The sequence below is a fragment of the Musa acuminata genome, chromosome BXJ2-3 (assembly GCF_036884655.1).
Source record: "Musa acuminata AAA Group cultivar baxijiao chromosome BXJ2-3, Cavendish_Baxijiao_AAA, whole genome shotgun sequence".
Lineage (NCBI taxonomy): Eukaryota > Viridiplantae > Streptophyta > Magnoliopsida > Zingiberales > Musaceae > Musa > Musa acuminata.
The window spans coordinates 3,405,943-3,431,990 of record NC_088340.1 but is presented as its reverse complement, the minus strand read 5'-3'; the positions used below and the strand labels follow the sequence as shown (position 1 = coordinate 3,431,990).

Here is a 26,048-nt window from a genome sequence, read left to right as displayed (position 1 = left end):
ACTGTTCCCCTTGTAATGAGCCGCGTCCACACCACACAACACACACCCACCTGTCTCCAGTCCACTGCCAGCTCACAGCTCGCTATCATCCAATCACTGCTCTCCACAGCTATAAGTACTCGCCATCACCACCACCGCAGTCCTCATCAGCTTCCTCCCATCCTCCTCTTGCTTCTACGCCACACTCTCGCAGTAATGGCCGTGCTGTTCGTGTTGGGGCTTTGCGCCCTGGTGGCCGTCGCCGCTGCTGGTAATTTGTACCAGGACTTCGACGTCACCTGGGGCGATGGCCGCGCCAAGATCCTCAACAATGGCCAGCTCCTCACCCTCTCCCTCGACAAGACCTCTGGCTCCGGCTTCCAGTCCAAGAACGAGTACCTGTTCGGCAAGATCGACATGCAGATCAAGCTCGTCCCCGGTAACTCTGCCGGCACCGTCACCGCCTACTACGTAAGCTCTTCGCCCCCCGACTCATGACGGTGGTTGCCGGAGCTGATGCTGATGTGGCCCTCTGTTCTTGCAGCTGTCTTCTCAGGGACCGACTCATGACGAGATCGACTTCGAGTTCCTCGGCAACCTCAGCGGCGACCCTTACACTCTGCACACCAATGTGTTCACCCAGGGGAAGGGGAACAGGGAGATGCAGTTCAAGCTCTGGTTCGATCCCACCGAGGATTTCCACACCTACTCCATCCTGTGGAACCCGAGACACGTCATGTAAGACCTCGACGACGAGCTCGTCACAAGGTGTAGAAACTCACCATGGGTTTTGCGATGGTTTCAGCTTCATGGTCGACGGCACTCCCATCAGATACTTCAAGAACCTGGAATCGAGGGGCATCGCCTTCCCCAAGAACCAACCCATGAGGATCTACTCCAGCCTATGGAACGCCGACGACTGGGCGACCAGGGGCGGGCTGGTGAAGACGGACTGGAGCAAGGCACCCTTCGTCGCCTCCTACAGGAACTTCAACGCCGACGCCTGCGTCCGGGGAAGCTCCAAGTGCGGCGGCTCCACCAAGAGCGGGTGGTGGAACCAGGAGCTCGACTTGACCAGCCAGGGGAGGATGAGATGGGTTCAGAAGAACTACATGATCTACAACTACTGCAACGACGCCAAGCGGTTTCCTCAGGGCCTGCCGCCGGAGTGCGCCATTGCCTGAATGAGGGAAGCAGATTAAAATAAGATGATTCTTTATTCATTGTTGTCCTATAAATACTGGTGTTCGTGTAATAATAATCCATGTTCTCAGTGTAGAAGCCATGGCATCATCTGAACCTGCGCAAACCATGTTCTCAGGGTTTGTGAATCGGATTCAGTTGGCTTGGTCTTCGAGGAGAACTTATGTTTGCTATGTTTAAGGAGGATACGATCTTTACGAACACTTCTGATCACCATCAAAACCACAACTGTGTTTCTGTTTTCAGATGTCGGTGTGTGACTCTTCTTCGTCCTCCATGTTATCACGACCTCTGTCGATGTTCATGGCACAATGGTAGAAGGTGCTTGAGGAAATGACTCTTTCCTAATATACGTGAACAAGTTGATGTCAAACATTAGATAAGCTTCTACAAAGCTGGAATATACTCGACAAGCACCAACAGTATTTGGGTTGCTTAGCATTGACGAAAAGAAGGGGACTCAAACACCAAATTTCAGATTCTTTATACACTGGCAAAAAGTCACTAATGGAGTTCCACAAGGCGTTTGATCTGGAGCGCCATACGATTAGAGACCTATCTCAGAGCATTAATGTGCCATTCGAGTTGATTGGTCGGAAGAAGGAAGACAACCTGTAAGAACTTGACCTGTGTAGCAGCTTCTGCTATAATTCTGTCTTAATATGACTGATGGAAGAAGACTCATCGCTCCCAGTGAGAACCACATTATCCCAAACCTGAAATGGATAGAGATGTCTTCCTCCACCCAAACTTGGAGCGTGTTGAGACGAAACAACAGTGGATCAATTACTCCACTGTCGGTGCATGGAGATAGCAGGAAGGTTCACCAACAAAAGCTGGCTCCGGAAAAAGAAGCTCGTCACCTTCCTTATCTTGGATTTCTGCTGCATGACCTTTCAGAAACACAAGCATCTCCCTACAGTCTGTTGCCAACTCATAGCAGATCACTCCAAATGCCTTCTGCAACCCCACCATTTGTACCTCCATTGCATCATGTTCTATGAGATGCCACATACCAGATTCCCTCTTTGCTCCCAACTCTTCTCGTTCTCTCACTCATTTCCTACTTTGCTATGCCACAACTTGCCATCTCTGCTCTCCCATGGCCATTCTCTCAGCTACTCATTTCACCGAGCCCCAACATCTCTGGCAGTAATTGCTGATCATTAGCATCTTATAGTATAGGCAGAGATAGAGAGAGAGAGAGAGAGAGAGAGAGAGAGAGAGAGAGAGAGAGAGGAAGAAAGGGTGTTAGGAAAAAGAGAAGGGAGAAAGGTGTGACAGAAGAAAGGATACAGTTATTTTCCTCTTTATATTATGATTTAAGAAGTTTAAAATAATATAAATATGATTTAATATTCTTTTAAATTCAAATTTAACATATATATATATATATATATATACATATTTTGTAATCTAAAAACTTATATATACAATTGCATATGACGGTTAATTGAAATCTTAATTGACATCTGAACACTCCAAAGTATTTTATATTTTTCATATATTTTTTTAACTCAACCTAATTTGTGTTACAAAAATGTTAGAATTGGTTACGAGCTTTTTTCTTTGGATGATGCCTGAGTAGAAACATAAGAGCTAAATCTCACCAACGGTGAACGTACTCCGCAGCTTTGGTCCCGCCGACTGTGACGTGTCCTACCCACCGGCCTTCAAATTCGAAAGCGTCTCCGTCAACTCCCTCTATTTCTCCTTCCCCTCCTCCTCCTCCTTACTCCTCGACGAAACCCTAGGCTTTCTCGTCCTCCAAATCCCTCTTCGTCCCCGTTTCCAATCCCTCTTTCGCCAATCGAATCCCTCCCAAGGTAACATCGGCTCCTGTCAGTAACCCTTTTCGTCCGTCGCCGCTCGGACGGAGGCTTCTCTCTCAGGTTTCTTGATCGCAATTCTCCTCTTCTTTCTTACTAATAACTCGTTTCTTCGGTACAGTTCTCGTGATTGAGAATCGGAATTGATCGATCGCCTTTCTGGTTGTATGTGGATTTCTGCTGCAATATTCTGATTTCAGGCATGTTGGAACTTTCCTGTGTCCCTCTTTCGATCCCGTTGTCGCCCTGGCGAAAATGATGCTACTGTGGTGTTAGTGAGCTTGGAGACGCCGCATTGAAGAAGAAGAAGAAGAAGAAGAAGAAGAAGAAGAAGAAGCTTCATTCCGTTGTCTCTGCTCATCGATCGCGGCCTTACAAAGAGGTCTCCGTGTGTTTTTCTTGCGACAGGCTTAGTGCGTTGTTAGCTAGCATAGTAACTCAATATACTATGGTTCTACATTCTCTATGCAGCAGATGTTCCTCGGAGGTGTAGGATGGTCTTCTGTACCTTTAATCGTGGATACCACCACCTATCTTATCTCTCTGATGAAGAAGTGTCAGTTCGTCGAGAAATGTCTCAAAATCGTTGACGAGAAAGCCAGAAGGATGGATCAGTGAGTCAGTAAATGTTTCTTACTCATGGTTTTTCCAATGCATTCCCAACATGAAAAGGATACCACTGACGGACAGCCTCTTATCCCTTCTGTTTAGTTTCAATGCAAAATATTATCACTTATACATAAATTTACTATTGTTGTAGGTTTGGGAATATCTGAGGAGAGAAACATAATTTAGCCAAATCTGATTTCTGGAGCCCACTTTTGCCCTTCCAAAATAAATCAGAAATCTGTTTTAGTTTTCTTAATCTTGATATCTATTTTCTTCTTTCGCTTAAAGAGACCAATTCAAGATATAAATATTCCTTTCATTTGGTAGGTGGCTACCATGTTTAAATGTGGCTGGCAAAATTTAAGATTACCACATTGTTACTAACAATTGAGATAAATCTAATGACTAGGGTAACAAGGCTTATACACTTCCAGGTGGTGCTTGAATCCCAAGTAACTTTTTTTTGTGAATCATTCACTTTTAGGTTATATGATTGTTGAATTTATTTTCTAGGAGTTCCCTTTTATGAAACTTAAAGTGCCATGCGGTTTTCTCTTCACTTATTTATACTTTAGCTTCCCTCTCTCATTTGGTTGCTGACTACATTATCTGTAATTGCCACATTCATACCATCTGTGCCCCATTTTTATGTTTTCATGTTACTTTGATATTTTTGGATCAAAATAGCTTTGTCTTATTGTGGATCAAAATTTTCTGTTAGGACAACTGAATCTTCTCTTGCAATTAGACATATGATCTGTGGTATCGCCAAATTAGAAGCTTACATAAGATAGAGGATAAATGCTTCCAGGTTCAATTAGTGTTCATGGGCTTTTAAATAGTTGATGTATCAGAAAGCTTGATGTGCACATAAGTTGGTGTGACTTCAGCTTATACTTTCCCCAACTTTAAGAGAGCTCTATACTGTTTTAATGTAGTGATATAGAATAAGCTGTGCCAACAAAAGAGTTTTTCTGGCAAACACAGTGCACTAATTTAACTATTTGCTCAAATTCAAGCTAAATGTAAAGGCAAACACAGTGTCTTAAAGGCTATTGATTGCGTGATGTTTATGTGGTCTGGAAGGATGTTTTTGTAAAACTTATAACCTTGCATCTGTTTCTAGTGTGTAATTAGACACAGACATATGAACATAAAAAGAAGTATTTGATTTTCCTATTCTAATTTGCATACATGACCTTGTCTGGGAGTATTTAAAGGAACTCTTGTTATTTTTGCTGTGCTAATATCCCATCTTCCCCCTGCCTGGTACATTTAGCTTTGGCAACTGATCAATAATCAGCATCTTTTTGTTATCACAGTCTTTTATTAGTTCTAATAATCTTTATTTTCATGTAAACAAGGATATTCGTTTTCCAGGTCAGAGAGTATTTAGCTGTCTTATGGCTTTCATCAGCTAGATGGGTGGATACTTCTACAAGTATCTGATTTACCAAATATTGGTAAGTTAGTAATGATGTCTAAAAGTTTATTAAAGTTAATGTTGACCATGTTGTAGAAATTTACATGGACTAACCATAAAAGTATGTGTTATCCATGTGGAAATTTTGCATGAGTTGTAGTTTGGGAAACAAGCTAACATGAAAAGGAAGTACAGTATTGCATACTTAAGATGAATATAAGATGCAAAAAACAATATCTTTTGTTTTAATGATACTAGATAGGTGAATAAAATTAGATAAGCAAATGTTTAGACTGAAAATTGTACTTGGTGATTAAATGTCTTAACTGCCCTGGTACTTATGAATATACTGAATATATTCTATACCTATCAAGTTTACAGTTGTTATTCCATTGCTGTTTTCCAAAAATCCCAGGTAGACTATGCACAATTTCGTTGAAACATTAGAAGTACTGTCTAGGAGAAGGAACTCTTCTTTTTTTTTTTTTAAACATAGGAGAAGGAACTCCGTTTGGAGATTTGGTACAGGCCAAGTCCTCACCTCTTTGTTCAAGCAAGCTAGTTACTTGAATGATCAAGTTTCTCCTGAGCGAGACCTAAAATTATATTTTTGCACTGTGTAGTTTTCTGCCTGATGATGACTGATGTGTGAATAGTTCATGATTGTTGGGTTGATCTGCACTATTGACATACGACTAATTTTGACACAGATAAAAAAGTACATCAATACAGGTTAAACATATGGTAAATTAACAAGAAAAGAACATTTGGTGTTGTTAGCTTAGAGAGGTTCTCTGACATGCTCTTTGTATGCTAACCAACTCAAGTTTGTCTGTCCTAATGAAACATCAGAAATATTTGATTATCCAAATTTGTTTCTTTCAAGTCGTATCCTTTTTATGAATGTGGAACTAATAGAATAGTTGTTCATGTTACATCATGTTGTCTTAGGTTGGGAAACAGATGCCCATGTATCTGTAGTAGAATATAATTATTAATATGATTTTTTTAGCAAGCATTAGTATGATTGGCTTGCTTTTTAAACAGAGGTGGATGTGAAATCATTTTTGTCCTACATGGGCGTGATGATAATTGACCTAACCAGGATGAGAACAAGAGTCTATAGGAAGCCATTCTAGATAGCATTTTTATAAAGTTACAGTCATGGATTATCACTGATGTTAATGACAAAGAGCCATCAGAAGTAAAAGCTCCTTTAGTTGTCATTAACATTCGCAGTATCTATTGCAAAAAAAAAAAAAAAAATTATAGAAGACCATCAAGAAAAGAAAGTTGCATCTGAAAATAGAGGTAGCAAATCAAACAAGCAAGTTTGTTGGACAGAAACTTAAAAGATATAATGAGGAGTCAGATATTGTGAAGATATGTTTGCATGCATCGGTAGCTCTGTTGGTTGTAGATGCATTACTTGAGTTTTATAATTGTTTTCCTTTCTTGAGTCTAGGTTTATGATGCTTTAAACGTTAGCTTCAATTTTGTTTAATACTGTGGAGAATTTTTAGTTAGAATTTAAGTAAAAGGACTGCTTGATCAACAGAGAGAGAGAGAGAGAGCGAGAGAGAGAGAGAGAGACAGAGAGACTAGTATATTGCTTATTCGAAAACAGCATCTAGAGAATGTATTTTGGTATGCGTACAAAATGAACCAAAGAATGATCTAATCCTCGTGTTTGTCTATTCTCTTCAAGCTATGGAGCACTCTGGAGGCAGGCCCTGAGGAAACCGGTTGACGTCGTTGCAGTAGTTGTAGATCATGTAGTTCTTCTGCGCCCATCTCATCCTCGCATGGCTCGCGGAATCCAGCTCTTGGTTCCACCACCCACTCTTGGCAGGCGTGCAGCTGGACCTACCGGAAGCCTTAATGCATGCATTGGCATTAAAATTCCTGTAGGAGGCGACGAAGGGTGCCTTCGTCCAATCGGTCTTGATGAGCCCTCCTCTGGTAGCCCAGTCCTCAGCGTTCCAGAGGCTGGAGTAGATCCTCATGGGTTGGTTCTTGGGAAATGCAATGCCCCTCGATTCCAGGTTCTTGAAGTCTCTGATGGGAGTGCCATCAACCATGAAGCTGAGACCATCACAAGCCAGCGGTAAGATTCAATTTCATGTCTCACCTGTGGTAAGTTCGTTTTACCGCATACAGAATTTTGAGGTCTTACATGATGTGTCTTGGGTTCCAGAGGATGGAGTAGGTGTGGAAATCCTTGGTGGGATCAAACCAGAGCTTGAACTGCATCTCCCTGTTCCCCTTCCCCTGGGTGAACACATTGGTGTGCAGAGTGTAAGGGTCTCCGCTGAGATTCCCGAGGAACTCGAAGTCGATCTCGTCATGAGTCGGTCCTTGCGAAGACAACTGCAATAACAAATCAGGCCGAGCTTAAGGCATCAGCTCCGGCAACTAGAGCCATGAAAGCGAAGGCATGTCTGGGGGAAGAGCTTACGTAGTAGGCGGTGACAGTGCCGGCAGAGTTCCCGGGCACGAGTTTGATCTGCATGTCGATCTTGCCGAAGAGATACTCGTTCTTGGACTGGAAGCCGGAGCCGGAGGCCTTGTCGAGGGAGAGGGTAAGGAGGTGACCATTGTTGAGGATCTTGGCACGGCCGTCGCCCCAGGTGATGTCGAAGTCCTGGTAGAAGTTACCAGCGGAGGCAACGGCGACCAAGGAGCAAGCCAGCAAAAAAAACCTCATTGCCATGGTATGCAATAGCAGAAACGTTAACAAGCTTCGTAGGAGGGGGAAGCAGATGACGATGTAAGCAATGGGGTTTGGGGCGTTATATATAGCAGATGAGATGGTGGCGTTGCTGTATGCTAAATAATAATCTATGGGTTGGCAATGTGCAGGAGACGCGGGGTCGGCGGACGCGGCCATGGTGCTGCTGTCTCAAGTGGTGGAGCGGCGTCGGACGAAAGCCTCGTGATCATGGTCCACTAAAGCGGGCGGCTCCTCCGATATTTGAATGCGACTGGCCAGGTGGCGTCATCAGGTACGATGCAATCCCCACAAAGCTCATTTTTCTTCTTTTATAGCGTGCATGGCAAGCACTACAACAATGTGAAGTTACGTTTCACCACCGGTTTATATGTTGCCCTTGCACTTAGAGCAGTTGGGACCCATGGTCCCGGCCGTCCGTTCAATCACAAGGCCAGTAGCGTCGGCGGGTGCAGAGTAGAAGGGTTGGGTGAGAGGAGAGACATCGGGGTGGCTGGATTTTCCAGCTGTTGTTAGAGTGTCGTTTTTAGAGACCGACGTTGACCGTGACGCGTTGTGATCATGCCGTTGTCGGGCGATAAGGAAGTGACGAGGGGGTTTCCAACTAAAGGAGTTGCCTCCATGGAGAGGAAACTTTAGAACGTTGCCGTGCATTCATGAGCTTCGTTCTGCGATCTCAAGCCGCATCAAGGCATGGCCGGATGGTATGTATTAAGCTATGACGCCGAGTGCGTTTAGGCTGTCATGGGTGAGTTATATTTTGCTTGCCTTCCTAATCAATGCGGAAAAGATCCTTCGGCCCGCTCTCCCTTGTAATTTGGCAGGCTCTAATTCCTTTTGGTAGTGCGGATTAGAACATGCAGATTTTCATCTCGAGTCACATTTTGATCATATTACCTTCTTACTTGAAGAAAACTTAATGAGTTCTCTTTCAGGTTTTGAATAGCATAATCATCAAATAAAATGCAATGTAACGTGTTTTAATCATTAATACGTCAAAACTTTTTATCCTTTAAAACCTGAATCATTAGTCCACAGACCATTTTGGAGGCATAACAGATAACTTTAATCATAAAAAAGAAATAAGCCGAGTAATATAAAGTTTGGTTTCTATATCTTTTTTATCAAGAGAATTTGATAAAGTGACCAATGATTTTTAAATATATAAAGATTTTTCATACTTTTATCTATGTTTTTTCTCTATTGTTGGTCGTTGAAGTGACATTAATTTGTATTTTAAGGTTTGTTTCTTGAAATAGATTGTCAGAAATCGAATAATTATAAGTTTGGGTCAATCTTATCAAGATTAATGCATATCAGGTCACACGTCAATTTAGTTATGGTCCAAACCTGTAACCTGACTCTTCCTATATTTAATTATATGAAATTATCTTTTTATTTTGTATCTTTTTATTTTGTACATAAATATTTTCAAATGGATGTTGATAAGACCGGACTTTTATTATTTAGGGGTTTTGCCCCTAAGTTTTTTTTTTAACGACGACACAATCATTAATAACATAAATAAGTACATTATTAGAAACTGTTATGTAACTTATCTGAGACATAAAAATGTGAATATTAAGTTTACCATGATTTAGAGTTTCCTTCACTTTCCCAAATTAGGTTAGCTTAACAGTCAGACTTACGATGCACTCTAAGTTATAAGTTGTTCCCATCAACTAGGGTGATTTGTATTTGTTATCATTGGTACTTTGGAAAAAGTCACCTTCCGTTATTGTAGGCTATATATGTGACTCTTTACATAAATCCACCCTAGATTTCTTGCTTTTTCATTGCAAGTTAAAATTGTTTAGAACCTCTACCACCTTGAACTAATCCATCAAATTAGGCATCTTTAGATGCATATTTACTTTCATACAAATAAAAAAACATTTGAAAGAGAAAAAGGTGTATTCAGCTGACCTAATAACATAGTCTGATCGATTTAGGTTTTATACTGGACGAAGCTCGAACTGACGAGGTCTAATCCTTCAGTAAATTCTAGATATGATGATATGATAGCCCACGTACAACTGCGAAGCTCATGGGCGAACATCTATACTGAGAGCCACATGGTGTTCAACGTGATAACATGTCATTTCTTGAACATTCGAATTATATGTCTCACCCATAGTACCTTCAAAACTTTGCAAATTTATTATCATCTCAGAATGAATGATGATAATATATTTGATACTTGTAAATTTCACTCTTAGATCCGGTGAAATTTGATTACGATATTTATTTGTCTACTCATATGATCCAAACCTAATAAGTCTCTTAAGCCAACGTTATAAGATCCGACAGGTGCAAATATGTCTGGCGTGATAGATATTTGTTTGCACCATCGTGATAGTGCCAATCATAATATATCCACAACAAAAAGAAAACGCCTTCTCAGTAGAAGAAGGCCATGGCTGGTGTCCGATCGATTCAGCCAACCTAGCTGAAAACGACGATCCACCTCCATGTGATGGGGGAGGACCCCCATAGTCATGGACTGTGCGCAAACACCGTCGTTGGATCTGAGGCCCAAGCAGGACCGCCTGATATCTCGAGAAAAATCTCATGGCGCCATGACAAGATGTTGTCGGATGTGCGGCCACCGCCCGGTCTTGTAAACTTGTAGGGTCCCGCTACTCTTTTCCCAAGCCACCGGTTCACAAAGAGCCGCGCTGTCACCAGCATTGCTATCTTTACTGTTTCTTCTTTAAGGCATTCAATTCCTGATATTGGAATTGATGGAAGAAGAAGAAGAAGAAGAGTGATAGTGTCGGCCATGGTTCAATAAATAACAAATGATAAGCTTTTATTTTAAAGATTTTTTTTAATTACAAAAAGGGTAGGGGGAATGTTTTGCTTCTATGCAAAATCCCCCTACACTAAAAGGATCAATATATGGGGATGGTTGACCCTGTTGGCTAAACCTGTGCCGACGTATTCGGTGGGACCCGGGAAAGGGGAGCTGTTCCCCTGTAGCCCCTTGGATCCATCAACTGGTTAAGACGAATAAACGCAAACCACTTAATCAGTCAAAAAGGGTTTCATGCTATCCCTGACCGATGTGACGTATCATTGCACTTCATGATTGAATATTTTATATTTATATATATATATATATATATATGCTTAACTAGTAATGTGGTGTTTCCGGTAAAATCATGCAATACTAGCTACATAAATCATTTCGTATGAAATAAGTTGTTAGCATGTACAGTGAGTAATAGTATAACAAGCTGGCCGCGGATGGATCATGGAGGCTCATGTCGTGGGTATGTGTGATAAATTGGCAAAACAAATTTTCTTTATGATCTGCCTGCGTGCAAGTACATGGAATTAGGTGAGTCTCTCATGGCAAGGATTATGTCCTCACATGCGAGCCACTGTCTTCACCTACCGAGAGCCTAATGCATAGCTTCGTGGAGTTAATCCTATCTGCTTGCTGCTACAATTGGGGGAATGATACGGATGCTAGTAAAGGTAGCCTCGTCGGTTTCCTACTTGTCCCTCCCCACCACCAGCTCTCTCTCTCTCTCTCTCTCTCTCCATGCTCGTCCGGAAGCCGAGATAGATTCATTGATCCGCGTACTGGACCCACCGAACTCGTAATGTTGATTTGATTTGACTTATTCTTACTTCGTTGACACGAGGATCGGGTGGCGTGAACGTAAAGGACACCAGAGTTATATAGGGAATTTTGCTACCTTCACTCTCTCTCTCTCTCTCTGTGTTTCTTCACCCTTTGCTTTTATACTGCTTCAACGGTTCTACTGTGCATTCACCGTGGGATTTGTCTGCTTCCATGCTTGCATTGATGATCTGGAAGCTGAATGCGTGATCACTGGTCAGCCAAACGTCACCTTGATTAATTGCTTCTTGTCACACACTATCGCTGCACCCACTTGACCCAGCTTTACTCTATTTTCTTCTGTCTATGGATATTGTACATGCCAATATGCTCGCTCATGCACAAATCACCCTATAATACGCTCAACTTGGCTTATTATTACCGGTGAGAAACAAACATATCATTATTTTTTCATTTTTCTGATAAAAATATTAATTGATAAACTAATATTACATTATGTTTCGACAAAAATTATGACTGATATCAATACGATCGGATTACGTGGTCGATGAACCGATTCGATATGATCAACATATGTTCCACGTGATCGATACATCATTTTCACATGATGACATGTCAGCTTTATATAGCTGACCAATGGGCTCCACATGTTCGATATGATGAAGTCACATAGCTAACTATTCATCATCGTCTCAACATCTTACAAACTCCTTTCGAGGAAAAGTTTTCGATGATTGTCATGCAAGGGATAGTTATGTAACCCTAAATTCAACATAGGCTACTGACAATTACGATTGAACTTCACGCCCCTAATACTGCGTGAATCACGAAATAAACCAATGTAACAATCCTAAACACCCACTATAAAAGGGGGTGTGTAAGCACGTCCTAAGATAGTACGATTGAAGTTTGACTAGATTGCTAACTTAAACTTCAGAGGAAAATTATCAAAAGTGCCATTGACAGTTTTGCATGGTTTCCACACTACTTGGAAGAGTTTATCTTGAGATTGACTCGAGAAAGGAACGAAGTTGGATTTGAATCAACATCTAGCTCAAACAATCGAAAAATATCCTAACACATTGGCATAAGGTCATGACACATAAGTAATCTTTAGATACATTATACTATCTAATGAACCCAATATGATAATCAAATCCTAGTTCTAGTGGATGATGATTTCACACCAATAGGATGGTTCATTCGACCACAACGATAACTAGTGATTCCCAACATCAATGTGACCCCAATGTTTGTATGAACCATTGCTCCATAATCGTAAACATTTCATAATTTGGTGTATGACCTCGAAGCTCTACGATGATCAACTACTTTGCTTAATCATTAACCATTTTCAAAATTAACTCTTCATTATAATAGTCACCTTGATGTATCTCAAGTACATGCTTTACTCTATCTAATAAAATAAACTCTCTTATAATTCTCGAAACTTCTAATCAATTTAAGCATTATATAGATCCTTGTCGGACACGCCTTTGGCATAATTTTTGAAGGATTATCCGTATTTTTTTATTATTTTCTCGACACCTAATCCGTGACAAGATCGGAAGTTAGACATAAGTTAGATCCAAGTATTATCAAAATCTAACTTATAATATATAATCTAAAAAAGAGGTTGAATTACTAATAAGTGGACATGGATAAGTCATTTGTATCCGTATCTAATGACTACTATTTATATAGCAATGGGTTTATACATAACCATTAATTTCAGACGTTTTAGTTGTACACAACAGCACACCCTGAGATGAAGCCACATCTCAGACCAAATATAGTCGAGCATGTAAGAAATTTTGATGAAGCCAACTTGTGTTTCTAAATCATTGTAATAGAAACACAATAAAACAAATGCGGAAACGAAATAGCGTACCTCCAGTCATTGTCGCCAAGAATTTCTGCAGAGGTTTCTTCTTGAACTTTGGTTCTTCTCGGCTCAGAACTCTCACTTTAGATGGTGTAGGAAAGCCTTTCGCTTCAAAGAGATGATTGAGCCAAGGGACCAAAATCCTCATGTATATATAGATGTTCTCCCATCAAGAACATTTATCATCACCAAATCATAACGTTCAAGAATTAATTCAGATTTGTAACGTTTGGACCATAATGAAGAACTTTAATAATATTAAATATTTAATTTAATAATAACGGTTTCATGTTTAAAGAATAAAAAACTGAAATCATTTAAACCATAATTAATGAAGAAATTCATGATAATCAATTATGAATCTTAATGATAACAGTTATATTATTATTAAATTAGATATTTAATAATAACGGTTACATTCTCCCACTTGGTCCATACGTCTATCTTAATAATTTGAATTAATTTTTCTTGAACAACTTTCTTAAGAAATAAATACACGAATCATAGCGATAAGTCCTCTAAAAGCGAGTATTATCATCCATGTATCACGATGTATTTAGTTTCTTAATCTTAATATGGTAATATTACTTAATGAATAAACCTTATGTTTATTCTTGGTCCAGCAACAATATATTTTCTCAAAATAATATGCGCATGAATGAGAAAATTTCACAATATATATAAGAGTTTCAATATCATTACAAAGTGGAACCAAGTCCTATTTTCTCTACATGATCCTTGAATTTCAAAGGTGGCATGCCTTTAGTCAAAGGATCAGCAATCATCAATTCAGTGCTAATATGTTCAATGATCACTTTCTTTTCCTTTACACGTTCTCTTATGGCTAGATACTTAATGTCGATGTGTTTACTTCGACTTCCACTTTTATTGTTTTTAGCCATAAAGACAGCAGCTGAATTGTCACAGAAAATTCTTAATGGCCTAGAAATAGAATCCATGATTCTAAGCCCAAAAATGAAACTCTTAAGCCATACACCATGTGAAGTAGCCTCAAAGCAGGAGACAAACTCAGCTTCAATGGTAGAAGTAGCAGTCAAGGTCTGCTTAGCGCTTCTCCAAGAAATAGCTCCACCGGCCATCATAAAAATATATCCTGATGTTGATTTACGAGAATCAACACAACCGGCGAAGTCTGAATCTGAGTAACCAATCACATCCAGATTGTCTGTATGTCTATACATAAGCATGTAATCTTTGGTTCCTTGTAGATACCTCATCACTTTCTTTGCAGCTCTCCAGTGGTCCATACCTGGATTACTCTGATATCGACCTAGCATCCCCACAATAAATGCAATATCAGGTCTAGTACAGACCTGAGCATACATAAGGCTTCCTACGACAAAAGCATATGGGATGTTTTTCATTGATTCCCTTTCAAAATTGTTCTTTGGGCATTGGTTCAAATTGAACCTATCACCTTTCACAATGGGAGCAACACTTGGTGAACAATCCTTCATCCGAAATCTTTCTAAAAGTTTATCAATATAGGTTTCTTGTGATAGACCTAAAATGCCTCGAGGTCTATCTCTATAGATCTTAATGCCAATGACATAAGATGCTTCACCCATATCCTTCATGTCAAAATTTTTAGAAAGAAATTGTTTCACCTCATGCAGCAAATCCTTATCATTGGTTGCAAGCAAAATATCATCTACGTATAAAACAAGGAAACATATTTTACTCCCACTAACCTTCTGGTATATGCATTGATCCATGAGATTTTCAACAAATCCGAATGAAGAAATCACTTCATGAAATTTAAAATACCATTGGCGGGAGGCTTGTTTTAAGCCGTATATAGACTTTCTAAGCTTGCAAACCAAGTGCTCACCAACACTAGAGGAGAAACCTTCAGGTTGTTTCATATAAACCTCTTCCTCTATATCTCCATTAAGAAATGCTGTTTTCACATCCATTTGTTGCAACTCAAGGTCAAAATGAGCAACTAATGCTAAAATAATACGCAGAGAATCTTTCTTAGATACAGGAGAAAATGTCTCCGTATAATCGATTCCCTCTTTTTGAGTAAATCCCTTTGCAACAAGTCTTGCCTTGTATCTCTCAATGTTGCCTAACGAATCTTTCTTAGTTTTAAAGACCCATTTGCAACCAATGGCCTTTCCTTCATTAGGCAACTCTACAAGATCCCAGACTCCATTGCTCATCATGGAATTCATCTCTTCTTTCATAGCATCATGCCATAAATTTGACTTTTTGCAACTCATGGCTTGTGAAAATGTTTCAGGATCATTTTTGGCTCCAATATTATAGTCAGATTCTTGTAGATATACAACATAATCACTAGGAATTGCTGATCTTTTATTTCTAGTAGATCTTCTTAATGTTGTACCAATGGTTCCTTGAGGAACTTGTGGTTCAACTAGTTGTTCAGGAGCTTGTTGTAATTCCTGAACTGTTTGATCTATTAGAATATTATCAGCAACTTGTGGAATTTCAATGATTGGTTGTTCAGCACTAGTTTGTACTTGAGGAGTGCTATAAACTATAACCAATCTATCAGTTGATGTGGAAGGTTGAGATTCTATATGATCATGTGCGGAAACTATGTTCCTGAAATGATCGCTCCCACTAATCACATCATCCTTAAGAAATTTAGCGTTTCTTGATTCCATAATCCTAGTTGTGTGAGATGGACAATAGAACCTGTAACCTTTGGACTTTTCGGCATATCCAATGAAATACCCACTAACAGTCCTCGGGTCCAGTTTCTTCTCTTGTGGATTATATATCCTGACTTCAGACGGACATCCCCAAACGCGCATATGTCGCAAACTCGGTTTCCAACCTTTCCATAATTCAAATGGTGTCTTTTGGACAGCCTTGGTTGGAACTCGGTTTAATATATACACAGCCGTCTTTAGTGCTTCAGTCCACAAATATTTAGGAAGATTGGAGTTGCTAAGCATACTCCGCACCATGTCTAATAATGTTCGGTTTCTTCTTTCTGCAACACCATTCTGGTTTGGAGAACCAGGCATATTGTATTGGGCAATAATCCCATGTTCTTGAAGAAACTTAGCAAAAGGACCAGATGCTTGTCCATTTTCAGTATATCTACCATAATATTCTCCACCCCTTATCTGATCTCACAATTTTAATTTGCTTACCACATTGGTTCTCAACTTCAGCCTTAAAGACTTTGAAGGCATCCAATGCTTCATTTTTATTATGAAGCAAATATATATACATATATCGTGAGTAATCATCTATAAAGGAGATGAAGTATTTCTGACCATGTATGTCCATGTCTGGACAACATATATCAGTATGAATTATTTCTAATAAGTCTGAACTCCTATTAGCACCCATTTTGGACTTATTGGTCTGTTTTCCTTTAATACAGTCCACACAAGTCTTAAAATTAGTAAAATCAAGAGTACTAAGTACCCCATCTTTAACTAATCTCTTAATTCTCTCTATGGAGATATGTCCTAATCTCCGATGCCATAATATAGAAGAGTCCTCATTAATATTACACCTCTTAATGCCAGCGTGAACATGCATTGAACCTTGAGTATTATCATTTTGTAATAAAATACGGTAAAGACCGTCAGACAAAATACCATTCCCAACACAATCAGATTTGAATAATAAACGAAATGATGTGTCTTTAAAATTAAAGGAATATCCAAATGGTACGAGTCTGGAAACAGAAATTAAGTTTCGTGAGAAACTTGGTACATAAAAGGTTCTTTCCAATTTTAAAACAAAACCACTACTTAAAGTTAAAATGCATGTTCCAATTGCTTCCACATATGAGCCCATCTTATTTCCTGATAAGATGCTTTGCTCACTTCCCACTGGCTTCCTTAGGTTTTGCATACCCTGCAAAGAGTTTGCAATATGGATTGTTGATCCAGAGTCAATCCACCAGGTGTTAATATTAACATTGACCATATTAGATTCATAACATACATATGAGGTTGGTTTACCTTTCTTTTCAAGCCATTGTTGGAATTTCGTACATTCCTTCTTCATGTGTCCCTTTCTTTTACAAAAGAAACACCTTGCTTCTTTCTTGATATCAGCTTGGGGTGGTATTTTACCTTTTCCCTGCTGATAAGCTTTTTGATTGGCTTGATGTTTGTCAGTTTTGTTCTTCCCTCGAGTGGTTACCATCAATGCACTTTCACCCAATTCCATTACTAGCCTCTCTTCTTCTTGAACACACATGGTCATTAATTCATTAATTGACCATTTGTCCTTATGTGTATTGTATGAAATTTTAAAAGGGCTATATTGAGGTGGAAGGGTGTTCAGAATATAGTGCACCAGGAAGGATTCTGACATATTAACCTCAAGTTTCTTAAGTTGAGCCGTAATATCTCGCATTTGCATTATGTGCTCACGCACACCCTTTATGTTGGTGAGTCTAAGTGATGAAAATTTCATAATAAGGGTGCTTGCTAGTGCCTTATCCGAAGTGATGAATTGTTCATCGATAGCCTTTAGCAAGTCTCGGACATTTTCATGCTGGTCAACAGAACCACGTATGCCAGCAGTTATCTTAGTTTTGATAAACATCACGCTGAGCCGATTGGATCGCTCCCATCGCTCATATAATGCGATCTCAGTTAGAGTGCTGGTATCAGTGACTATAGGTGGTTCGTCTTTTCTAATAGCATAATCAATATCCATCCACCCTAAATGGAGGAGAACCCTCTCCTTCCATATCTTATAGTTATCACCACTAAGTTCGAGAATATCACATCGAATATCAGAGAAATTAATAGTTTGAGAAACTGCATAAAATCAAACATGCTTATGTCAAAATTTGAAGCCTAATAGACTAAATTACATGTTTTACCAATGTGAAACATGCCAAAAATATGAATCTCATGACATAAAAATTGCTTGTGGGCTAAATTCTTAATTCAAATAGATTCATATGGTCTTTATGATAAAACTATCAAATTATATTCCAATTCATAATCCCTGTGGGTAAATTATGAAAATAATCTGATATTTTATCCTGATTAATTATATTAAATATAATAAAAGATCCTGTGGGATAACAATTATTATACGAAATATAATCAATCACAATATGATGTCTAATTACTTATGTGATCCTTATTTTAACTTTATATATAATTTTAATTAATTAAGGATGCTGTGGCTAATTCTTAATTAATTAAGATTATATGGATCACTAGACATTTTAAACATAAAAAATTTGCTCATAAACATAATTTAATAGAACTAAATATGCATACGTAATATGAGCATTTTACCAACTAAAATGTTGAAAATGATATTTCCTCATGATTTTCAACAAAATATATCAACAAGTTTCCAAGAAGAAACCAAAATCAATTCATTTTCATGGCATAAAAATGAAAACTTTTTCATATCAATGCAGAGGTCATTCGGCTCTGATACCAAATGTAAGAAATTTTGATGAAGCCAACTTGTGTTTCTAAATCATTGTAATAGAAACACAATAAAACAAATGCGGAAACGAAATAGTGTACCTCTAGTTATTGTCGCCAAGAATTTCTGCAGAGGTTTCTTCTTGAACTTTGGTTCTTCTCGGCTCAGAACTCTCACTTTAGATGGTGTAGGAAAGCCTTTCGCTTCAAAGAGATGATTGAGCCAAGGGACCAAAATCCTCATGTATATATAGATGTTCTCCCATCAAGAACATTTATCATCACCAAATCATAACGTTCAAGAATTAATTTAGATTTGTAATGTTTGGACCATAATGAAGAACTTTAATAATATTAAATATTTAATTTAATAATAACGGTTTCATGTTTAAAGAATAAAAAACTGAAATCATTTAAACCATAATTAATGAAGAAATTCATGATAATCAATTATGAATCTTAATGATAACAGTTATATTATTATTAAATTAGATATTTAATAATTTAGATCCAAGTATTATCAAAATCTAACTTATAATATATAATCTAAAAAAGAGGTTGAATTACTAATAAGTGGACATGGATAAGTCATTTGTATCCGTATCTAATGACTACTATTTATATAGCAATGGGTTTATACATAACCATTAATTTCAGACGTTTTAGTTGTACACAACAGCACACCCTGAGATGAAGCCACATCTCAGACCAAATATAGTCGAGCATCCCAAGTGGCCAATTTCAAGGAAAAAACCAATGTATATTTAGTCCCTAAACTCTTTGAAACCCCCCTATCATTTCCATTTCGAAAAAGAAAACATATTCTCCCTAAAATTGTGGTCAATGTAGGTCACAGTCTTTGAAAGGAATGCAACCTGTCCTATTCCTTGAAATTTGAGGTGACAACTAACGTGCAAAACCGTCCTGCTGGCTTCCTCAACCCCACCCCGACGCATTTCACGAATCAAATCGTAATCATTCAACAAGACCCAACCAACAAATTTGACTGATGTGACTGCATAAACCAAACATCAGTGAAGTCTCTGAGACGAGTAGAGAGAGAGAGAGAGAGCTGAAAACAAATAGACAGCATCCTTCCAGATCTCTGCTTCGCAGCATCCAAAACTTTCTATTCCCACACTAGTTAGATTAAACAGCCAATGACGACGCGCAGGCACATTATCGCTAGTGAAACCCCCCCATCAGTTGTTGGGGTGGGTGAATGCAATTCGATAACATATTTCTTCGTCCCCCGGATTCTTATTTCTTCCGACCCCTAGGATGATAAATGCCAAGGACTCATCGACTAGTGTTGAGCTCCAACTCCTAATAATTAAGGAGTTCACGTGCACTGCCCGGGCGCCATTCTTTTAATGCCTGCATTTAAGAAACGCTCGGCGCGCACTTCGCTCCCCCCTCAAAATTGCCATCACACTTTCACCAGTCATCACCACCCTCCACCTGTACTCTGGTAATTCAACATCTACCCAACCCAGCCAGTTCATATCACACTTTGCCCCCAATTCAGCATGTAATTTAATTGATGTGATCACCGATCTAATTAGATCGATGAGGAGGTAAGGACAAAAGAGTAATTTCGACGGCCACTGAAGTCCTTCAATGCCTTTTTAATGCTCGAAACAGGGGTAGTGTCTGCGGACGTCTCTGCTCCCCTCTCAGGTGGCGGTGTCCCGACATCAGCGGTGGCGCTTACCGGGTTCGTAGGGCTGCCTCGGCGCACGCTTTAGCAGGCGACGCACCGGTCCCCTACACTCACCGGCGAAACAGGACAATCAAAAAGCGAGGCCGGGCCCATTCGGTTATGAGATTGGAGGGGCCGATGGCCTTGTCGTCTTATCCTCCCCGCGCCACACTCGTCACCGACGGAGTCCCGTCACCGCCCTTCGTTATATCAACACACCATCACCGTCCCGCTTGGAAGGCACGCGAGACAATGTCGCTCCACCACCGCCAATTGGACCTCGTCACCCACCTCGTCCCGCGTCACCTCCTTACCGCGGCTGCCGACGACCTCGACGTCGGCGCCGCCCCTAGCCCTTCGCCCTCCTTCCACCCTTCCTCCTTCGTGGCCCCGTTCCGGCCTGGCATCGCCGTCATCGTTGGCGTGCTCACCATCATCTTCTCGCTCACCTTCCTCCTCCTCCTCTATGCCCGGCACTGCAAGCGCAGCGCTGCCTCCTACGGCGCCGGCAGGAGCGCCAATGGGGGGTTCCCGCCCTCCGCCTCCGAGCGGCGGCACTCCGGGGTGGATCGAGCGGTGGTCGAGTCGCTCCCGGTCTTCCGGTTCGGGTCGCTGCAGGGGCAGAAGGAGGGGCTAGAGTGCGCAGTGTGCCTGAGCCGGTTCGAGCCCACGGAGGCGCTCCGGTTACTGCCCAAGTGCCGCCACGGCTTCCACGTCGAATGCGTCGATACGTGGCTCGACGCCCACTCCACCTGCCCTCTCTGTCGCGTCCGCGTCGACCCGGAGGACGTCCTCCTCGTCCCCCGCCCGGTGCCGGAGTCCCACGGCGGGGGTGGCGGGGAGAAGACCGATACCAAGGGCGGCGGTGACGGGGCCACCACTGTCGCACCGAACCCCTTCGGGCGCAGGATATCCGGGCGGCACTCATCCGCCGGTGAGCGGTCGAGCGAGCCCCTCCAGATCGTGGTCCATCGGGCCGAACCGGCCGGAACGAGATGGAGGCGCTCGGCGGATTTACCCGGCTTCGGAAAACCCGGCGTCGACGCTGCCGTTGCCGGGGCGCCGAGGGTTCGGAAGGACAAGCTTCTGCCGACCGAAGCGACGGAGGACAGGGAGGCTTTCGAGCGGCGGCACAGCCACCGGATCGTGGTCTCGGATGTCGACTTCCGCCTGGACCGGTGGAGCGACCTCCGTCCGACGGATCTGCTCTTCCTGCGGAGGGAGATGATCATCACGGAGAGCGGGCGGTTCTCGGCGTCCAAGGCCGTTCGCGCCCTGTCGTCCTCGACCGCCCCCGGCGACGCCGATGCGGCCGCCTCCAGATGTGCGTCGGAGATCGCGGGGGTGCACCGAATGCCAAGCGGCAGGGCCAACCCCACCGGCGCTGGCGGAGCAAGGCGGGCAGCGGAGGAGGAGCGGACACTGAGGCGGTGGATGGGCTTCGCGGCGATGCGGACGGCGGCGCGGTCTGGGGAGGCGGGAGAGCGGGAACCGGCCGGAGACCTAAATCGACGATAACACCCTCGGACATTGTCGGTTATTTACGAACTGATACCACGGAGATTCCCGTTACGTGGGTGTGCCCACGGAGGAGAGACACGCCCAAAGATGCGGTGGTCACGTGACCGCCGTGGCGGGAGGTGGTCATTTTAACTCGCATCACGGGACTGGCGACGCCCTCTGACAGCAGCCTCGCATGTCTGCCGGGTGGAACTTGGAGGGAGCTTCCGATAACCCTCGACGAGGCGCCTCGGACGGCGGTGATACGTCTGTCGCGCTCGGGGAACGAGATCGGACGGTCAAGGGGATGGCGACGTGGGCTTTCCCCCCTTCCCTTTCTTTAGCGGACAGGAAAAGAAGTGGGCAGCGACACCGAACTCGGCAGCTGCGCTGGCGGCGCTTTTCGTGAGCGCGGCCGCGACCGTGAAGGAGGGTGCTCTCCACCTGACGCAGTTCCCTGACACGATATAAAGCTAAAAAAGAAATCGTATTATTGATGGCCAAATTCTCGCAATTGCCAGAACTGTCATACATTTGTCCTTTTTGTCTACTTTTTCGGCTGTGTTAGTTTTCCTAATTTGAAATAGGCCAATTCGCAATTATTTAAATAAAAATTGCGATTTGCAATTTTTTATTCGTATATGCTCATCTTAACAATCTATTTATCAGGTTACTATCCTTCTCCCTTCATCAATAGCTTCACTATCACGGATGTTTTGTCCTAATACATCCGGAGAAAAAGCTACTGTATACCACTACTAAATATGCTTCTAATCAGATGAACCTTTTTAATGATTAAAATAATAAATATCAGGGGTAAAGATGTTAAAAATATTTATGTGTCTAAGATAAGAAGAGATGAAATGGGAGGATGGTCTCGTATAGCTAAGTGTATATCACTCCTAAATATACTTCTAATTAGTTAAACCTTTTCAATGATTAAAATAATATATATTAAGAGTAAAAATGTTAAAAATATTTGTGTATGAGACAAGAAGAGATGGAATGAGGGATAGTCTTATAACGATTAAAAGAGTTGAGTTACATATACTATTTTTAGCCCATAATCCATAAGCCTTAGTTTTTAGATTAAATTAATATTTGACCTCATATATGTTAACAATTTGACTCAGACTAATCATTATAAAATTTTTAATTAAAAAGTTTTTCCTTTCAATCTCTAATTATTAAATTAAATTCTTTTTAACGAGAAAAGAATACCTGACACATTAGAATTTGACGCCTCCCTCGACATATATCATTTGACGTCTTCATCTCACTAATCTACAACGATTTATCCATAACTACAAGACTAATAAGATGGATCGTGCCATAATATCTTCTCGGCAAGGTCAATTCTATATCTTCTTAATCGATATAGCCTCATTTATATATCAGAGTAATATCTTGTGTACGTTGCCCTTTCCGTCGGAAAATATTTCTTTCTCCTACTATAAGTTCACTTTGTTATTACCACGATCCAAATTCGCGTTATGAGCCTCGAGGAAGCCATCTACTAATATTGCATGAGTGGTCGAGCTCTGATCGCATGTTTGGATTCTCTTGTCCCACTTATCACTCCTACTTGTAAGAAAAAAATCATCTCCGCTCCAAAATGCAGGATAGCTTTTTTACAAAGGCTTCTATGAGTTGAGCGTCAGATGGGACAATGCCTTCTTCGAAAATTAGGACTAAGAAACATATGGGTGATCATCCTAGGAGTCAATATCTGCAACCTCATATCAAGGGGAGGTGGCAGCTAAAGCCTTCTACAGAAAGTTGGATCCCATCTGTTGTTGCACAGAGCAGGCTTCACTTTTTGAGCTCTTACTAAAAATCCTATTAGTTTGCATTGAGGACAATCTACGAAATGAATTCACTTCTCACTTAGTGTCATTACCCTCAATAACGTGGAAACAAAATCTCTATATTCCTTTTCATACCTGTAGGAAGCATTCTTACATTTTACCTACTAAGAGAAACCAATGTTCTATCTATTTGTGATCTATACCTAAGAAACTAACATTGATATAATCCCTTCCGGTATGACTTTCTTCCAAAGTCAGAGAAGAGCTAAAGGAATCTCCAAATCAAAGAATCCAAGGCCATGGTGGTCTAAAGATCAGTTACTAGCAAGTCCAACTAGAATGTCAAAATATTGCTGGTATGATCTTTCAAGGCCTCCAACAAAAGTTGTTAACCATAGAGAACAAGCACTGCACCGAACAATTAATTCTGTGAACAATGAATAAGCAAAATTACAGCCGAACTAGCAAATATATTTCTACCAAGCTATGTGCAACCAATGGACAATCAACTTGCTAGGCGTGCCTACAGTCCTGAAATCGTCGGTTCTGACTCCACCAAATTTGGAACTAGAACTAAACTGGTTCCAATTCTGAAATCGCCGATTCCGGTTTCGAAACTGAAATCGTAAGTTTAGTTCCGGTTCTGATTCACTGATTTCAAATAAATAAATAAATAATAAAGTACTCTACCAAGATTCAAATCCAGATCAATAGACTTCCAAATCTAAAGTATTAACCACTGCTATATTATGAAACCTATTTATGTTAAATCTAGGAACCAGAACCGAACTATATGGCGATGGTTCCAATTCGATTTGGAACCACCGGACCATTGACCAGGTTCGTTTCCGATTTCGGCCTGGTTCGGTTTCAATTTGCACCGAACCACCATGGAGACCCTACAACTGGCTGCGTCAGATACTTGAGAGGGGCAAAGGACATAAAAGGATATTACGGAAAGAAAATTCAGCTACTGACAATGTACTGAAACTAAAAAGAAATACGGAATATGCCTATGCAGATCCAACCAAGAAAAAGAAAGGTTGAATTGCTTACCTTGATGAAATTGTTCGAGTCTATCATCTCTGCTTCTAGGAGTTTGAGCATGCATTGCCAGCGGCTCTTTACAAGATAATAAAAAGTAATTGGATGGCCATCTACCATCAACATCTGGTCTTCAGTGATATTGCCTGCCGAAGATTGTAACTCTAGCATTAGCAAGGTGAACAGTATGTTCAATTAGTGTTATATCGGAAAAGGAAGGCTCCACCATTGATCTCAATTTTGCTCATGTAATAGGTAAAGGAAAACACACATCATTAAAGGAAATCGTCATTATGTGATTTGTAGAAATCAGCATTCGTAGATAAGAGATGCATTATCATTTGAAGTAATCTATGCACACAATCAAGAGTATTCGAGAACCCTAAATCTTTGCAATTGCGAGGAAGCAATTGTCAGAAATGTCAATCCACGTCCACTTGCTTGCCCCAACTGTTTATTGAATCTACAACTCGAAAGGGCAAATCAGGCAACCACAATCCCTCTTTCTTGCGACAATTGCATCAGAATCGCTCAATTTGGCATCCACGCCCAAGTAAATCAAGAAAAGCCAGATCGACGAAGATCACAGAAAAGAAGTGTCAAGACGAAATGTATCACGCCAACGACAACCCTCCATCTCGAACTCCCAACCGAACAATCAGGGAAGGAAAGGGAAGTCACAGCGTGGAGCGAAAAGAATAGAAAAGAAGAGGAGGGACAGACCAGTACGAGTCGATCGAACTGCTTCGACTTGACGAGGATCGCATCGGCGACTCCGCCGTCGACCGCCCCCTCCGGTTCCTTCGCTCGTCAAGTTCGAGGTTTCCAGATCTGGTCTCGTTGATGTATATATGTACACACACGTAGTCGTTTTGGTTAACGGGTTGGCGCCCCAACTTAAAACCTATATGCAATGCGTGTTCCACCGTTGATTTAGACGACGATAGATCTGAGCGGTTCAACACGGCGGAACAAAGTGCCTGCGGGGCAAACTCCTCGCACGAATCGCGACCGTAGGACTGACGAAATCGCGCGAAATCAGACGGCTGGGATGAAGCCGACCGCGCCCCACCAGTACAGCAGATAATTTTGATCTAGTGACGTTCTGACCGTTGGATTCAATTTTGATGTAAGTAGGGCGGATATTTGTATTTATGAGATGGACTAAATATTCATTAATCAGATTTTAAAACTATAAATTGCATTATTATTATTATTATATTATTATTATTATGATCATTGTTATCATTTATAAATCTTATTGTGTCGACTAATTGGATAAATTCCCTTTCTACTTTACATTATATATATATATATATATATATATAT

At 41.0% G+C, this 26,048-nt stretch overlaps 2 protein-coding genes, 2 long non-coding RNA genes and 1 pseudogene across 9 annotated transcripts; 3 read left to right on the top strand and 2 right to left on the bottom strand.

Annotated features, from left to right (window-relative positions):
• Positions 1-134: 134 nt before the first annotated feature.
• LOC103976879 (xyloglucan endotransglucosylase protein 1) lies at positions 135-1,427 on the top strand. Its single transcript, XM_009392218.3, has 3 exons — positions 135-450; positions 524-717; positions 785-1,427. Exons 1-3 carry the CDS (start codon positions 196-198, stop codon positions 1,161-1,163), a joined length of 828 nt encoding a protein of 275 aa, XP_009390493.2. The 5' UTR covers positions 135-195; the 3' UTR covers positions 1,164-1,427.
• A 1,457-nt stretch (positions 1,428-2,884) lies between these two features.
• LOC108952363 (uncharacterized) lies at positions 2,885-9,742 on the top strand. 6 transcript variants are annotated; one of them, XR_010485044.1, is made up of 7 exons: positions 2,885-3,074; positions 3,212-3,393; positions 3,486-3,625; positions 5,001-5,083; positions 6,752-7,813; positions 7,906-8,048; positions 9,727-9,742. It is a non-coding gene; the product is annotated as an uncharacterized LOC108952363 (long non-coding RNA). The 6 variants fall into 6 exon arrangements; XR_010485043.1 differs by lacking the exon at positions 9,727-9,742 and adding an exon at positions 8,169-8,665; XR_001977179.2 differs by lacking the exon at positions 9,727-9,742 and having other exon boundaries at positions 2,886-3,074; positions 7,906-8,665.
• On the bottom strand, positions 6,635-7,933 carry LOC103976880 (probable xyloglucan endotransglucosylase/hydrolase protein 23). Its single transcript, XM_009392219.3, has 3 exons — positions 7,502-7,933; positions 7,220-7,413; positions 6,635-7,128 (listed from the first exon to the last, which is right to left on the bottom strand). The coding sequence occupies exons 1-3, from the start codon at positions 7,931-7,933 to the stop codon at positions 6,747-6,749; spliced, it is 1,008 nt and encodes a 335-aa protein (XP_009390494.2). The 3' UTR covers positions 6,635-6,746.
• Positions 9,743-10,105: 363 nt separating the features above from the next.
• On the bottom strand, positions 10,106-25,580 carry LOC135606953 (uncharacterized). Its single transcript, XR_010485045.1, has 3 exons — positions 25,443-25,580; positions 24,732-24,865; positions 10,106-10,503 (listed from the first exon to the last, which is right to left on the bottom strand). It is a non-coding gene; the product is annotated as an uncharacterized LOC135606953 (long non-coding RNA).
• LOC103977330 (RING-H2 finger protein ATL43-like) lies at positions 20,354-22,507 on the top strand (annotated as a pseudogene).
• Positions 25,581-26,048: the final 468 nt, after the last annotated feature.

Excerpts from the sequence above, each read along its gene's own strand:
- LOC103976880 (XM_009392219.3), bottom strand. The coding sequence starts at position 7,933 with ATGGCCGCGTCCGCCGACCCCGCGTCTCCTGCACATTGCCAACCCATA. Across the intron at positions 7,414-7,501 it reads GCACTGTCACCGCCTACTAC|TTGTCTTCGCAAGGACCGAC; the intron begins GTAAGCTCTTCC and ends TTGTTATTGCAG. Across the intron at positions 7,129-7,219 it reads TGGAACCCAAGACACATCAT|CTTCATGGTTGATGGCACTC; the intron begins GTAAGACCTCAA and ends TGATGGTCTCAG.
- LOC103976879 (XM_009392218.3), top strand. The coding sequence starts at position 196 with ATGGCCGTGCTGTTCGTGTTGGGGCTTTGCGCCCTGGTGGCCGTCGCC. Across the intron at positions 451-523 it reads GCACCGTCACCGCCTACTAC|CTGTCTTCTCAGGGACCGAC; the intron begins GTAAGCTCTTCG and ends CTGTTCTTGCAG. Across the intron at positions 718-784 it reads TGGAACCCGAGACACGTCAT|CTTCATGGTCGACGGCACTC; the intron begins GTAAGACCTCGA and ends CGATGGTTTCAG.